At 33.5% G+C, this 15,613-nt stretch overlaps 1 protein-coding gene across 1 annotated transcript in view; it reads left to right on the top strand.

Moving 5' to 3' along the window:
• TOP2B (topoisomerase (DNA) II beta) overlaps positions 1-15,613 on the top strand; it is a 48,434-nt gene that overhangs the window by 21,335 nt on the left and 11,486 nt on the right. Inside the window, exons 15-27 of the mRNA XM_008059245.2 lie at positions 754-863; positions 1,177-1,269; positions 1,363-1,477; positions 1,976-2,097; positions 2,290-2,438; positions 3,126-3,357; positions 5,273-5,407; positions 6,007-6,207; positions 7,198-7,393; positions 7,537-7,628; positions 10,448-10,603; positions 10,748-10,831; positions 13,014-13,208. Coding sequence (XP_008057436.1) covers positions 754-863; positions 1,177-1,269; positions 1,363-1,477; positions 1,976-2,097; positions 2,290-2,438; positions 3,126-3,357; positions 5,273-5,407; positions 6,007-6,207; positions 7,198-7,393; positions 7,537-7,628; positions 10,448-10,603; positions 10,748-10,831; positions 13,014-13,208 — 1,880 coding nt within the window. The remainder of the gene's footprint in view (positions 1-753; positions 864-1,176; positions 1,270-1,362; positions 1,478-1,975; positions 2,098-2,289; positions 2,439-3,125; positions 3,358-5,272; positions 5,408-6,006; positions 6,208-7,197; positions 7,394-7,536; positions 7,629-10,447; positions 10,604-10,747; positions 10,832-13,013; positions 13,209-15,613) is intronic.

The raw sequence follows: 15,613 nt of genomic DNA, 5'->3' as shown, positions 1-15,613 counted from the left end.
CTCAGGCAGTCCACTCACCTCAGCCTCCCAAAGGTGCGGGATTACAGGCTGAGCCACCAGGCCCAGCTTCTCCAAACCTCTTTTATCACCACTCTATTAGTTTGAAATAACTTCCAAGCATTATAGCATTTCTACTATAGCTGCTTTAATATGTGTCTCTAAAAGAATTTTTAAAAACCGTCCATAATACCATTGTCATACCTTTCTTTAATAGCATTAAATACCCTGCCATTGTTAAAATTCCCCTGATTATATTGAACATGTTTATTTTTTAATCAGTTTCCAAACAAGGTCCACACATTGCATTTGATGATAGTTTCTTCAATCTCTTAATATGTCATTTCTCTTTTCATGATTTTTCTTGCAATTCATTTTTGTAAAAATTTGGGTTATTTATACTGTATAATTTTCCACATACTCTATTTTGCTAATTGTATTCCTATAGTTTCATTTAGCATATAGCATGTTCCTCTGCTTATTCCTTATTTTCTGTTAACTGGTAGTTAAATTGGAGGCATGATCAGATTTGGGTTAGCTTTGTTTGGCAAAAACATTTTTTACGTAGTGTATACTTGTGTCAGGAGGCATGTCATGTCTGTCTGATTTGACTTACTTTGTCTATTGAGATCAATCAGTTGGTCTAAGTGCTGCTAGCTTGATCCGTCTCTTATAACTTCCCTGCCAGCTGTTCACTCGATAGTTTTGAACAGACATTGATATTCATGGCTTACTTTTATTTTTAAAATTGGACAGGATTGGGTACCAGTACAGCTAAAGAAGCAAAGGAATATTTTGCTGATATGGAGAGGCATCGCATCTTGTTTCGATATGCTGGTCCTGAAGATGATGCTGCCATTACCTTGGTAATTAAGTTAACTTTCACAAAGCTTTTGTGAAAATACCTACCATACCTTTCTTCCCTGTCCTAGTTTCCGCTGATAAGTCTTTTTTGAAGTTCTGATGTCCATACTAGTTAATTTAAGTTTTTCTCCCAGATTATGCCTTACTTTTTTACTTCTTTAATTGGAAGGCCTCAGTTCAGATGTATTTTTGATAAAAACATTGGAAAAACCTTAATTACCCAGAAACTAGTAATTGTTTATTTGACATTTACACATTTTAAGTTTATAATGAAACTTATTTTTAATGTACCAATAATAACCTGGAATCTTTCAGGCATTCAGTAAGAAGAAGATTGATGACAGAAAAGAATGGCTAACAAATTTTATGGAGGATCGGAGACAGCGTAGGTTACACGGCTTACCCGAGGCAAGTCATGAAGAGGGGTGATCTGGGGGAAGAAGGAGAGATTAGAACTCATGCCATGGTAATGACAATATTCTTGTATAACTTTTCTCTTAGCAATTTTTGTATGGAACTGCAACAAAGCATTTGACTTACAATGATTTCATCAACAAGGAATTGATTCTCTTCTCAAACTCAGACAATGAAAGGTCAATACCGTCTCTTGTTGATGGTGAGTAATATTTGTTTAAAACTCTTTCTCATTTTTGTATATTAATGAGTACAGTTTAATTTCACATGCTTTAAGTCATCCTTATGCATATTAAAATTCTTATTTGAAATGTTATGAAATATATGAGGAACTGATTAAGACAAACTTAACCTTTTTGATGTTTTTGAGATATATTTTGGTAGAGCTGAAATTTTTAATACTTCTTAATTTGAAGCGTTTAAACCCAAGTTGACTATAGAATTTCTAAAATAAGTAAAACAAGACTCTGATAATTTATAAAATATTTATCAGAAACTAAAGTTTTAAAACACTTTTCTACCTTTTTGCCCAAAATCTAATGCTTTAACTTATTTAACTTGACAAAATAGAATTTGGAAACTGTTTTTCATTAGTTACAGTAGATTTTGATGTTCTACCTAGAACCTTTAAAAAAAAAATTTATAACTTTTACGTCTTGAAGTAATATTGTTAAAAGAGCTTTGCTCTTTTTAAAAACAGGCTTTAAACCTGGCCAACGAAAAGTTTTATTTACCTGTTTCAAGAGGAATGATAAACGTGAAGTAAAAGTGGCCCAGTTGGCTGGATCTGTTGCTGAGATGTCTGCTTATCATCATGGAGAAGTAAGCATTAAAACTGGAATCCCTTGAGAACTGTAATTATTGTCTTGATAATGATTTATAATATTTTCATGTTATAAGGTCTTCGAAAATGTAAAAGAATCGAGAGTTTGGATTTTAATACAAATTGGAAAAATTATGGAAAATTTAGAGTAAGAATATTAATGTTATATTCTGTCTGTGTCTGTTCTGTAGCAAGCATTGATGATGACTATTGTAAATTTGGCTCAGAACTTTGTGGGAAGTAACAACATTAGCTTGCTTCAGCCTATTGGTCAGTTTGGAACTCGGCTTCATGGTGGCAAAGATGCTGCAAGCCCCCGTTATATTTTCACAATGTTAAGGTAAATATTTGCTGAAATATTGGTATAAGTTTGATTTGAGGTTTATTGGAACCAACTAAATGTTTAATAGAATTATGGTTGTGGAGAGATATGATTATCTGGATATTCTGTTTAAATGGTAAATGTGACAAATTATTTGATCACAAATAGAATGAAGTTTGTTAAGCTTAATTTTTATGGTCTATTGATGAAATCAGCCTTACGAATGTAAGGATATTTTTTCTGACTCAAATTTACTTTTTGGGGGGGGGGACAGGATCTCTCTATGTTGCCCAGGTTGCTCTCAATCCTGGGCTCAAGCAATCCTCTTGCCTTGACCTCCCCAGGTGCTGGGATTATAGGCGTGAGCCTCTGAACCCAGCTTCATCTTTACTCTTTAGGTTGAAGTTGTGTGTTTTATTTAGAGTAGTAGGAAATCTTTAAAAAGTTATTTAGCAGTTTTAAAGAACATAGGTAGGTAAGTAAGTACATAAGTAAAACAGGGCTATTTTATTCTGGCCTGATGTCTAAGAGAAATATGTATCAGGGAATAAGATTAGATAAATTTTATTGTTAAGCATGTAGTCAAAATTACTAAAATGCATTATTTTAAAAATATTTTTCTTGAAATTACGAAGTCTTTGTGTTTAAAGTTTTATTTCCCAAAGTCATGAAGTTTTTCCATTTTCTTTTTTTTTCTTTCACTAGCTCTTTAGCAAGACTACTTTTTCCTGCTGTAGATGACAACCTGCTTAAGTTCCTTTATGATGATAATCAACGTGTGGAGCCTGAGTGGTATATTCCCATAATTCCCATGGTTTTAATAAACGGTGCTGAAGGCATTGGTACTGGATGGGCTTGTAAGCTACCCAATTATGATGCTAGGGAAATCGTGAACAATGTCAGACGAATGCTAGATGGCTTGGATCCTCATCCCATGGTAATTATTTACACTTATTGCTTTTATCCTTTAACGAATGATAACAACATATAAACTACAGCCGGGCTCGGTGGCTCAGCCTGTAATCCCGCTCCTTTGGGGGCTGAGGTGAGTGGATTGCCTGAGCCCGCGGGTTCAAGACCCGCCTGGGCAGCGCAACCTCATCTCTACAATAAATCAAAAAATCAGCCGGACGTGGTAGCGCATGCCTGTAATTCCAGCTACTTGGAAGGCTGAGGCGGAAGGGTCACCGGAGCCCAGCAGGTGGAGGCTGTGGTGGCCGGGAGCGGCAACTGCACTCCAGTCTGGGCGACAGAGTGAGACTCCAACTCAAAAAAAAAAAAAAAAGTAAACTACAAAATCCAGTCATTTTGGAGAAGTAATGGATCATTTTCATTTTAGAAAGTATTGCAGACAATAAAGAACTAACTAGGGTATAACGTGATATATGCAAATGTTAAAAGATACAAGCCTCGGAATGAGCCTGAAAGTAAACTTTATGGGGAAAAACTATTCATTGAAGTTTAAAATGCCCCATATTCCAGACTTGCAAATCACTAAGCCATATAGAGGGTAATGCTTTTATGATAAAATTATATATAACTTTATGTTTTTGTTCTTAAACTACCAAGTCTTATTAGAGTTATAAGGATGCTTAAAAACACATTGTTTTCATTAGTGTGCCACTATAAAATGAAAATTATATATATTTTAATGTGTCCCCATATTTTTTCTTTGTACCTTTCTTACGTCATTCATTGTGCTCGGTTCTTCCATCAAACCTGCTTCAGGAAAAATCTCTCAAAAAAAATCCTCCCCTCCTCCATGTGACTTAAAATTATCTGGAAATTTCCCTTATCATAATGCATTTAAGCAGAAGTGTTTTTGTTACAAAAATGATAATGTTAATTATAGAAAATATAGATAAGCAAAGAGGAAAAAAAATCTATAAACCCACCTTATAGAAATAAACGTACTATTTTGATGTTTTTTAAAAGTTTTATTTCAATTTTGGATTCTAAAATAAGAATTAGATTATTTATATATTTATTTTCTGATTTTTCTCTTAAATACTTTAAAATATCTGCATAAGCTTCAAGCTTACTTTTATGATTACATTTTGAATACATTTAATTTTTTGGATACATTTTAGAGTATTAAACTAGTATATTGGGTCAGTACATACTTTTTGTGTGCCTACTATACAAACGACACTGTGCTAAGTGGTGAAGTAAAGAGCTGTGTTTTCTGTCTTCAAAAAGTTAATCTGTTGTCAAGATGTCAGGACTTGAAGTTTACAATGACCAAAGATATTAATAATTGCCAGAAGAAATGTCCTGTGATATATCCCTTATTTCCTAGTGATAACAAATAGGAATTTTAGAAGAGGGAAAGTTCACTTATAATTCGATTGGGAAGGATGAATAAGAGTTATGTAGATGAATGGAATGGAATGAGTAGCTGAATAGGGGTCTGGGCTGGTGGATAGAGACAGTGAAAGTGAGAATATTCAAAATATTCAAGCAAAATATGGGAGAAGAGTAGTGGTTCTGTAAGACAAGTCAATGGAGAAAAAAATTGAAAGATTGGGGCCAGACTGGAATGCTTTCAATGTGAGACCCAAGGAGTTTGATTCAAAGGATATTAATCTGGGGGAAAAGAAGACGTGGGGGGCGATAGGCTGAAAAAATGTACTATCCTAGGAAAAACGATGCTAAGATTTTGAGAATGGGGGATGTTCACATCACATCTACAGAAGCCGTGAATTCAAGATTGAGTGATTATTTGAAAGGAGACGATTGAAGATAAAGCATCTGTCAGGATCGTGGATCAGTAGACTAAGGGGCACTCAGATGTGGTGCTGGCACTCAAGAGTGAAGTCAGGGCTTTAAGTTATTTCTATTTTTCTCTGCAGCTTCCAAACTACAAAAACTTTAAAGGCACTATCCAAGAACTTGGTCAAAACCAGTATGCGGTCAGTGGCGAAATATTTGTAGTTGATAGAAACACAGTAGAAATTACAGAGCTTCCAGTTAGAACTTGGACACAGGTTAGTATAAATATGTGAGCTACCTGTGAGAAAGGCAGTGTATTAAGCACTTCTTTCTGGTAAGAATGGTTCCGCCATTGTTTATCCTAAATCTGTGTAGTGTTGAAAATTTCCTGTATACCCATTCAATTTGTGCTTAAGAATTCAAATAGTGATTAAAAAGTTTTAAAACTTATCTAAATAATTAGTGTGACTTCAGTTAGGTGAGTACTTTTTTAGAGACTATTATCTTTGTATTTATCTTTAAATGAAAAGAATAGAATATGAAATAGTATTTTTGAATTATTGTAAATATGGTCAATAAATTCATGTCAGTATCAGCTGTTATAAATCTAAACATATTATTTCGGTCAGTTTTGGTCGATGTCATCCTCTTCATATTCTGAGTCTTTGTCTTGCCCTTTGGAGTATGAACAGATCAGAACATTACCTTCCATGTCATTTCTCACCACTGAGATCCCACATATTGTCTTCTGTAATTACTGGGCAAGAGAAAATAGAGATAGGAGCTGGGAATTTTTAAAAGACTGTATGACTTGTGGTATGAGAACATGAGAGTTTGTCATGAAAAGAACTACTTGTTTTTAAATCTTTTATAGGTATACAAAGAACAGGTTTTAGAACCTATGCTGAATGGAACAGACAAAACACCAGCATTAATTTCTGATTATAAAGAATATCATACTGATACAACTGTGAAATTTGTGGTGAAAATGACTGAAGAGAAACTAGCACAAGCAGAAGCTGCTGGATTGCATAAAGTGTTTAAACTTCAAACTACTCTTACTTGTAATTCCATGGTAATTCATTAGATTTACTACTAATTTAAATTTTCTTGCATGGCGTAAGTTGGATTGTTATAATTGATTTCATGATGGGAGTGGCTATAGCAAGCCTGAATGCATTTTTTCCCCTGAATATTTGCTTAAGAATCTAGGGAAACATTCTTTTCCTATACTGTTACCACAACCCTTCTTCTCAGTTCTGTGTTTATGAACACACAGGATACACATACCTCCATACACACTGACTAAAAGTTATGAGAGTTATTGTTGCAGGATTTGTGTGTGCTTTATCCACATCTCTGTTAGCATTTTATCTATATAGTACATATCTCCTTAAAGCTCTAATCTGCTTCATTAAGCATATATTTGTACTTATATGTATAATTGAGGAGAAGAGAGAAAGTTAATGTGCATGATTATTCAAGTTCCAGTCCAAATTTGTATCTAGATTTTAAGAGTGTAAAAGAAAAAACTCAAATAGTAGCACTGTGACTGAGAAAAAGTGCCACAGTCTGCTGAGAAAGGCTGATGGAAGAAGGAGAAAATGGATAGGAATTTAAGTGACTGAATTAGAGCCCAAGTATGATGGAGAGACAAAAGGGGCAAATGTACATCCGTTGAATATATTGGGGAGGGAAAACTTTAAATCTAACATTTTTAAGCTTAGAGATAGAATATGTATGTTTTTAGTTAAGGAAAAAAACATTTTTCTTAGGTGGTTTTATAGCAACCTTAGAACCCTTTTTAAGAAACCTACTTTTATCTCTCAGAATTATTCCTGTTTTAAATATTTTCATGGTTTTGAGAATTGAATGTTACAATTGCCAAAGAAATATTTACAGGATTGTGCTTAATGGTTTTGGTCTGCTTAACAATTTTTAGGGATAGTCTGTGTACATACTAGTGTATTATGGTTTCATATCATGGTTATTTTAAATTCTGTGATTTCATATAAAATACCAGTACAGGTCTATATAATCTACAAAATCTTTGTGTTTTGCTTAGGTACTCTTTGATCACATGGGATGTCTGAAGAAGTATGAAACTGTACAAGACATTCTGAAAGAATTCTTTGATTTACGATTAAGTTATTATGGCTTACGTAAGGAGTGGCTTGTAGGAATGTTGGGAGCAGAATCTACAAAACTTAACAATCAAGCACGTTTCATTTTAGAGAAGATACAAGGGAAAATTACAATAGGTAAGATGCAACTTTTAAACATTTGAACATTAGTTAAAATGGAAAAAAACTTTATTAATAGAAGACATTTTTATCAGTAGAATATAAACAAATACAAATTGAATCTCTTTTCTTGATCCTAACTTTATTTTTCCCTCACATAGAGAATAGGTCAAAGAAAGATTTGATTCAAATGTTAGTCCAGAGAGGTTATGAATCTGACCCAGTGAAAGCCTGGAAAGAAGCACAAGAAAAGGTAATCATTTGCAGAAAAAGACATTCAGAGAAGCTTTTAAAAGCAACTTCCAAAACAAACAAAAACCCAACCTGTAAATTTTAAGTTTAGTACTGCTAAGGTGCTGAGTTGTCTGTTTGGAGACTGAAGTCTTCTGTTTATCCACAGAATAGGTGCAGTGCAGCAATTTGCAGTGCACACCCACCACAAAGCACTTTGCCAGTGTGACTCAACCAGGGCTTGGAGAAATGACTCCAGATGTGAGAAGGTAGCTCAGTCTACTCGGCCTTTTTTTCTGAGTCTGCCACTAAAAGGGTGTCATTTGTGGTGGTGGTTTTTGTGAAGTGCATGTGTATTATCTGGGAACCACACTGGTAGCACTCAGAATCTTTTCAGACTCTATGGTCTATGGTCACAATATGGGATCCAGTCACAACTGATTTGATCTGGTTCTGGTTAATGCTGGGAAGACTAGAGACAAAATGTTCATTGTGCTAGTACAGTGTTTATCAAGCACCAAGTATGTGCTCTGTCCTATGCTTAGATTTTTGGCCACAGATTTGAACCTTGGAACTTCAGATTAAAATCTGATGTTTTATTAATTAAGTTGTCCACTTCAGATCATAAAGTTAGTAATATTAATTAAATGAATGGGATATTGAAAACTTGAGGTTTCCTGCAATTAGCTTTTTGATGTTTTGTATAATTAAAAGAAATATTTAAGGCAATAAAACATTGTGATTGAGAACAGAGCTATAGAAAAAGAAGAAAATTTGGAATTAATTAATTTTTGGATATTTAATTAGATTATTTGTATATATAATACTGATAATATTAACATCTTTAAAAAATAGTTGTGATTATGTGACATAAATTGAATTGAAACTTTAAACTTCCATACACTTAAGAATTCTCAACCATAATGTTTTCATATTTTTCATCAAACTACATTGAAGTGTTCCTTTTGTTTACATTGAATTTTTTAAAAATTTTAAGTCAATAAAAGCTATATACTAAAGTGAGCAAAATTAGAATAAATTATATAGTGTAGTAATTACATTTAAAATAATAGACTTATTCATCATTTGAAGAAAGTGGGATAGGACAAGATGGGGAACATTCAAGATTAGGATGATTGAAGCACTTTGTTTTCCTCTTAATGTGTTTTATTGTACTGTTTAGTCCTACATTATGGCTTGTACAACTTTGGCCCTTCTGTATCACGGTTGTTCTAAACAACAAAAAAGTAACTAGCAAGCTAATGAATTTAATGCTTTGTCTTAAAAGAGAAAGGTTTCTGTGGTTTGAGAATGCCCTTCTGGTGGAAGTAGAATTCATGGGTAAAGCCTAGCTTGGATTCCAAGTAATTGCACTGCTACCATCAAAATTTTCTCAGCATCTTGGCCATGTGTACACTTAGGGGTTCAGGTAACAAAAGGAATTGCTCTTACAGAGTTGGAGAATAGAGTTAGAATTATAAAGCATCTAATGAGAAGATTTAAGTTTTTTCTAAAGCATAATGGGATTCTTTTATCAACTTGAAAAGTTTATTTTTCTTCATTTCTGAAAGTGTCCTTAGTTATATTTCTGCTGACAATCATACATACACATATTCATAGAACACTTATTAGCAATACTTTTTGATTGTTATCAAAATCTAGATCAAATAGACTTCTAAAATGTGGATCTAAACAGGATTTTGTGATACCTTAGTAATATTTTTGTAGTAATCTAACAACCTGAATACTCCATAGCACCACACTGTTTGATGATGAATTTTACAAACTGTGGAATTACTAATTTGTCACAAGTTATCTAGGTACTATCAATTCAATTGCATTCCTTATTTGGCTAATGCAGCTTAATTGAATTTACAGTTTCGCTTATATAACAAAGCATCTTGCTTTGCAATTTTTATTTTTATCCTTTTATTTCTAAAATATATCTCAACTTTACTATATGTATATATAATATATATTGTTTTGCATAAAATTTTTAATTATAAAGCTAATTTTTTTTTTTTGGAGTTACTCAAAGTAAGCTTTTTGCTTTATGGAGTGTCATGATTGACTCAGTCATTTTTAATTATCTGAGTGCCTTAAACAATTTAGATGAAATTTTCTTTAATGGTTGTTGTAATTTTCAGATTTTTGAAGGTGAGGTCACCTAAAATAACATATATTAAATCCATTGTATTATGAAATTTAATATTTGCACAAAAGGATTTTTTGTTACAGCTGTTTCTATGGAAAAAGGCCTTATGAATAAAATTTCAGCATAACCCTGACAATTCTTACGCTAACTCACCAACTTCTAAATTCTTAAGTGAACTTTCTCTGCGTGCCTCACATGAGTATTCTTGCTTTAGAAATTTTTTTTAAGAAGTTATCCTTGGTGAGTCAGTGTACTTTAACTTATTTATTATAACTATAAAACTTTTTATAAGTGGTATTTAGTTTGGGTTTCAGATTGTTCATTCACTCACAATATAAAAACCTGACAAGATACAGTGATAAAACATTAGTTTCACTCTATTAATTTTAAGATGTGATATCCTCTAATTTTGTTACTTGGTTTAGGAGGAAAGCAATTAATTTTTTATCCGATTTCTAAATAAATAGATATAGAATATACCATTCCTTTTGAAGATTTTATTGTACATCTTTAGAAAATTTTAAACTTTTTGTAAGGAAATCTAGGTTGTCTAAAATAACCCCACCACCCTGAAAGTGTAGCATCAACAGTGTAGCTTTGTAGAAGTTTTAACTCAGTATTCAATAAAATTCAACATTACTTTGATGCATCCAGGATTTTAATATAAAGTTTATTATTTTTTACAGGCAGCAGAAGAGGAAGAAGCACAAAATCAGCATGATGATAGTTCCTCCGATTCAGGAACTCCTTCAGGCCCAGATTTTAATTATATTTTAAATATGTCTCTGTGGTCTCTTACTAAAGAAAAAGTTGAAGAACTGATTAAGCAGAGAGATGCAAAAGTATGAACTTTTGTGGGTTAAATAATTTGAAACTATTTCGGTGTTGTCTGTATCATTTTCTTTTTCTAAAAATATGTCTTTTTATTTTCCCTTTATACATTTTAAAATTATTGAATGTTTAAACTGTACTGCTTTTTATTATAGGGGCGAGAAGTCAATGATCTTAAAAGAAAATCTCCTTCAGATCTTTGGAAAGAAGATTTAGCAGCATTTGTTGAAGAACTGGATGTAGGTTAAGTCCTTATAAAAATATATCTGGGAAAAATATATTTAGAAAGCAAGAATCAAAATTCCTTTAAATTAAATTATCTTAAGAGTTTTCTTTAACTTTGTGAAGATTAATTTGTTCATAAGCTGAGGTAGGACTAAGTGCTAATTATATAAAGTCATAAAGATGTTATTTCTGGTGTGGATGAACACAAATGCTGTGGAGCTGAAATTTAGAATAAATTAGATCCTCTACTTTCTATTAGTTAATATTTCTTAACTGACTTCTAAATTAGCTAATTGATTTAATTTAATGTTTTCCTGTGAAGAAATGAGACCAGTATGTGTATATAATTGAATATTGGCACTGTGATTTTAGGACTTGAATGATTAGTATATTTAGATTTATAAGAGATTAATATTTTTATAACTACTTTTTCCAGGTACAATTCTGCTTTTAAAGAGAAAAACTGTAGAGAAAAGATATAAATTGTAAACTTTCTCTAAAACTGCTCACTGAAAATATTAAAAGTAAATTAATGGTAGCAGTATGAATATCTGATTTTGAGTAACAAAGGGTAAACTGGGATTTATTACTTATATGATATTACTTTTGTTTTTTAGTTGTTTCATTGATTTATTGACCATGTGCTCTAGTTTTATTTTTAAGGGCTAGGTCAGAATTAGAACTCTTAAGAACAAAAGTGTGGTTTATTAGGTGCCTAAAATGATTTCTGGAATTTTTTAATGCTGTTATTCTGGGTTCCCTCAGTATCTTTCAGGTGCCACATATAAGCCTCCTTGATTTGTGCTTTTCTTATATTGTTCATTAATGAGATTTTGTACAAACTTGAGGCATATTTTTTTCTGTTGGCTTATGTTGTTCATTAAAAAATTAATATTCATTAAAAATGAAGTTGGCACATATTTAAAGGAAAATTATTCCTGATTAATATTGATGATACACCTTTAAATTTGATTCACTAACATAGTACAGCATAAGAAATTTTTTGGTCATGCGTATAAATTTCTTCACCATTGAAAAGTCATCATTCAGGACAATCTTAATGAAAAATACTCTTCACTTTTATTATTTTATTACTTGAGAATTACCAAAGTAGGTCCAAACAACTTATTTACATTCTGAATTAGTTTTTTTTTTTTTTAAACATCAAAAAAGATTTGGACTTAAATTTCATGTCTCTCTGTATCATTTAAAGTCTAATGATACCATTAGTTGAATAGTGTATACTGGCACTGCTTTCTATGCAATGCTTAAACTAACCCCAGCACCACCCCAAATGAAAGAGTTTATTATTAACCTATTATACAGATATGGACCCTAAAGTATAGTTAAGTAACTTGCTTAGAGAGGAATTATGTCATTATTGTTATTCCTTCTCTTCGGATACCTTTGGTATTGTGTTATTGTTCAGAGAAGTTACTCATCCTCTCAGAGACCCAGTTTCCTCATCCATAAAATAGGGATCATAGGATTTTTAATTGCTGAGCACATGGTGAGTGCTCTATAAATTATCTTATTTCCCAGGCATACATGGAAGTGCAATCAAAGTCCCAGTCTGTTTAATGTCAAAGCATATGTTATTTTTATTAAGCTATTAAGCTACAAAGATTTTTTAAAAAATCTTTAGAGATGTTTTTCCTTTGTACCTTTCAAAGCCTGCTAATTATGCAGAATCTATGGCATTAATCATGATTATATCCTCATTTATTGCCACGTAGACCCTCCTAAGTTTAATCTAACTATATTGGCACTTGTATTAATTTTTCACTCTTTCTGACTTTATATGCATGAACCATTTAAAAAATATTTTCTATTATGGCTAAAGCAGTAGAAAAGAATAGCTTCGTGTTTGTTAACAGAACTGCCTTTATGTATGATTTGCTAGTATTCTGATGCTATCAAGTCACCAGTGGTCTTGATTCGATAGAACTAGAGGGGACGCTTAGGTCATTTAGTCACTATTAGCCTATTGTAGTACAAAGGAGAGCTAGTTAGATAAATTGGGATTACAGCCCAGGTCTTCTTTGTTTTTTTTCTCCCATTACCTTGTCTTGGATCGGTTGGAAGGAAAGCTTTATTCTTTCCTTAGCCAGTTAAAAATTATTTCATATGAAGTAGTGATTGTCTTTCCTAAGAAGTTGTTTATGTCCCCCCTCCTTCCTTATAATTATACTTTAGAAAGTAGAAGCGCAAGAACGAGAAGATATTCTGGCTGGAATGTCTGGAAAAGCAATAAAAGGTAAAGTTGGCAAACCTAAGGTGAAGAAGCTTCAGTTGGAAGAGACAATGCCCTCGCCTTATGGGAGAAGGATAATTCCTGAAATTACTGCTATGAAGGCCGATGCCAGCAAAAAGTTGCTGAAGAGGAAGAAGGTAGGACGTATGTCTTATTTTAGCTCATCAGTAGACTACACATTTATAATGAGAGATAAATGTATCTATATCTGTCTGTCTACATATGTGTTTTTAAAATTTTACTGTGTACTTCAATCATGCTTTTTTTGTTTCTGATGTATTTCAGTTGTGATAGGATACTGCTTTCTATGAGACCAGTGATCCATAAAAGGAAAACATATTGGTCAAAAATCACATATATGTAAAGAGCTACTTAATTCAATTTTTATAATGAGAGATAGAAACATTCCACTCAGCAGCCTTCTAAACTGAATCTTGGAACTAGAAAAAAAAGAGTATAACAACTTTTAAAATATGAACTTTAATTCTGTATCATGAAAATATTATAGCAGAAAAGAGTGTTTGGCTTATGGAGTTATCATCTTTTACTATTTTTTTGTCCTTAATTAAACAATTACTAAGCACCTTTTATGTCATTGACACTGACAGATACCACTGAGGATTTTTAAAAATAACAATGCCTAAAGCAAGATGGGGCAAAGTTAGCTAGAAGAAGGAAATGTCAGAAAAATTTCAGCACAGAGGAAGCAGAATGCATAATGGCCTTAAAGAGAGTTGCTAATATTTCTGGACAGGTTGATTTTTAGAATCCAGAGAATATATATGTAGATATGCCTAAGGGGTAGTTGGAGATATAGGCTTAGTCTAATTAGAGCTTGGGATTGAAACTAAACAGCTGGACTTAGATATTGGAGAGTTCTCTGTACAGAGCTAATATTTGAAGCATAGAAGCATTTTGACACTGTTGAGAAGAAGGAAAGAGGGAAGCGCATCCTTCTACAGTTCTGATAAACTGAGGTAGATACTACTTTCCTTTTACCTGGTTCCCCATTACACACAGGTTCATTTACCCATGTGCACATACCTGCTTCCTTAGGAAAATGGCTCCTCTTCTTTTCAGTTGGCATTTGTCAGGTTCAGTTCTTAGCATTCTTTGCTCCACCTTTTATAGTCTTCTTGAGAAATCTCATCTATGCACAGAGCTTATCACACACACTGATGACTTCTAAATTCATATCCGTATGCTGTAATATTTTCAGGAGTGCCAGGCTCATATAGCCACCTGAATGCCCAAAAGCCCTTTCAAACTCAGCATATCTGAAACTGGACCCATTATGCTGGTTTCAAAACCTGCTCTGTGCCTTGTCTCAGTTAATAACACTATCAGCCATCACTGATGTAAGCCAAAAACCTAAGTATTTTCTCATTTAATCAGTTATTAAATCCTATTTACTGTTAAATAATTCCAAAACCCACCCCATTGACACTACCGTAGAATTTCCTAAGTTTTCTCTGATATATTAACACTTCAAAGTGGTCCTCTTAACTAGTCTTTCTATTTCTAGTCATGTAATCATTATTTCTATCCCATCTCCACTTCATTCCTTTAAGTCATCTACTACTACCAGAATGATAATTCTAAAAAATAAGTCTGAGACTGGGCACAGTGACTCACACCTATTATCCCAGTACTTTGGGAGGTCAAGGTGAGAGGATTGCCTGAGCCCATGGGTTCGAGAGCCCATGGTCAACTTGGTGAGACCTCATCTCTACAATAAATCAAGAAATTAGCCGGGCGTGGTGGCTCATGCCTGTAGTTCCAGCTATTTGGAAGGCTGAGACTGAAGAATCACCTGAGCCCAGCAGGTTGATGCTGTGGTGGCCCTGAGGGTGCCACTGCACTCCAGCCTGGGCCACAGAGTGAGACTCCAACTCAAAAAAAAAAAAAAGAGGTAAGTCTGATTGTTATGCTTAAAAACCTTCAGTGACTCCCACTGACTACACACAGATCCTTGGTATGCTGTGATTTAGCAACTGGATGTCTCTCTGATCCTGGCTACTCTTTCCTCTCACCTTTCTTTGAATCCTAGCAGAACTAATTCTTTAAACATAATGTCATGTTTCATGCCTCTGTGCCTTCTGCCTGGGGTGCGCTTCCCTCCTTCCTTCTCATCTGGCAGACTTACGTGATTTTTTCAGAACTCAGTCAGAAAGGCACCTTTTCCACAGAGCCTTTTCTTACCCTACCTAAGGCACTCTTCCTCTGTGGGCTGCTGATTTGCCTCCCTCTGTATTGTTCTTTGTGTGTGTTCGTTCTTCTATTCTCCCTCCCACCCAGCATCTTTGGGTTCGGTACTTTGAGTTATAGTGCCTAGCCGTGCACATCCTGGGTTGCTTATCTTCTTTCAATAATTTGAAGGTTTGTTGTCTTTTTTCCTAGTATATAGATGCCTGCCTGAGCTATAGGAACTTAGTTTGCCAGGGACCTCTTAGGACCTATTGGTCTGGAAATCCCTTTGATAAATCAAAAGCTGCCTTTTTATTTTTTATTGTTGCTTCTAAGTATCTTTTATCTCATTGAA

This window comes from Carlito syrichta, unplaced genomic scaffold (genome assembly GCF_000164805.1).
Source record: "Carlito syrichta isolate Samal-C Ts95f unplaced genomic scaffold, Tarsius_syrichta-2.0.1 Scaffold303979, whole genome shotgun sequence".
Lineage (NCBI taxonomy): Eukaryota > Metazoa > Chordata > Mammalia > Primates > Tarsiidae > Carlito > Carlito syrichta.
This window is presented reverse-complemented; position numbering and strand designations above follow the sequence as displayed.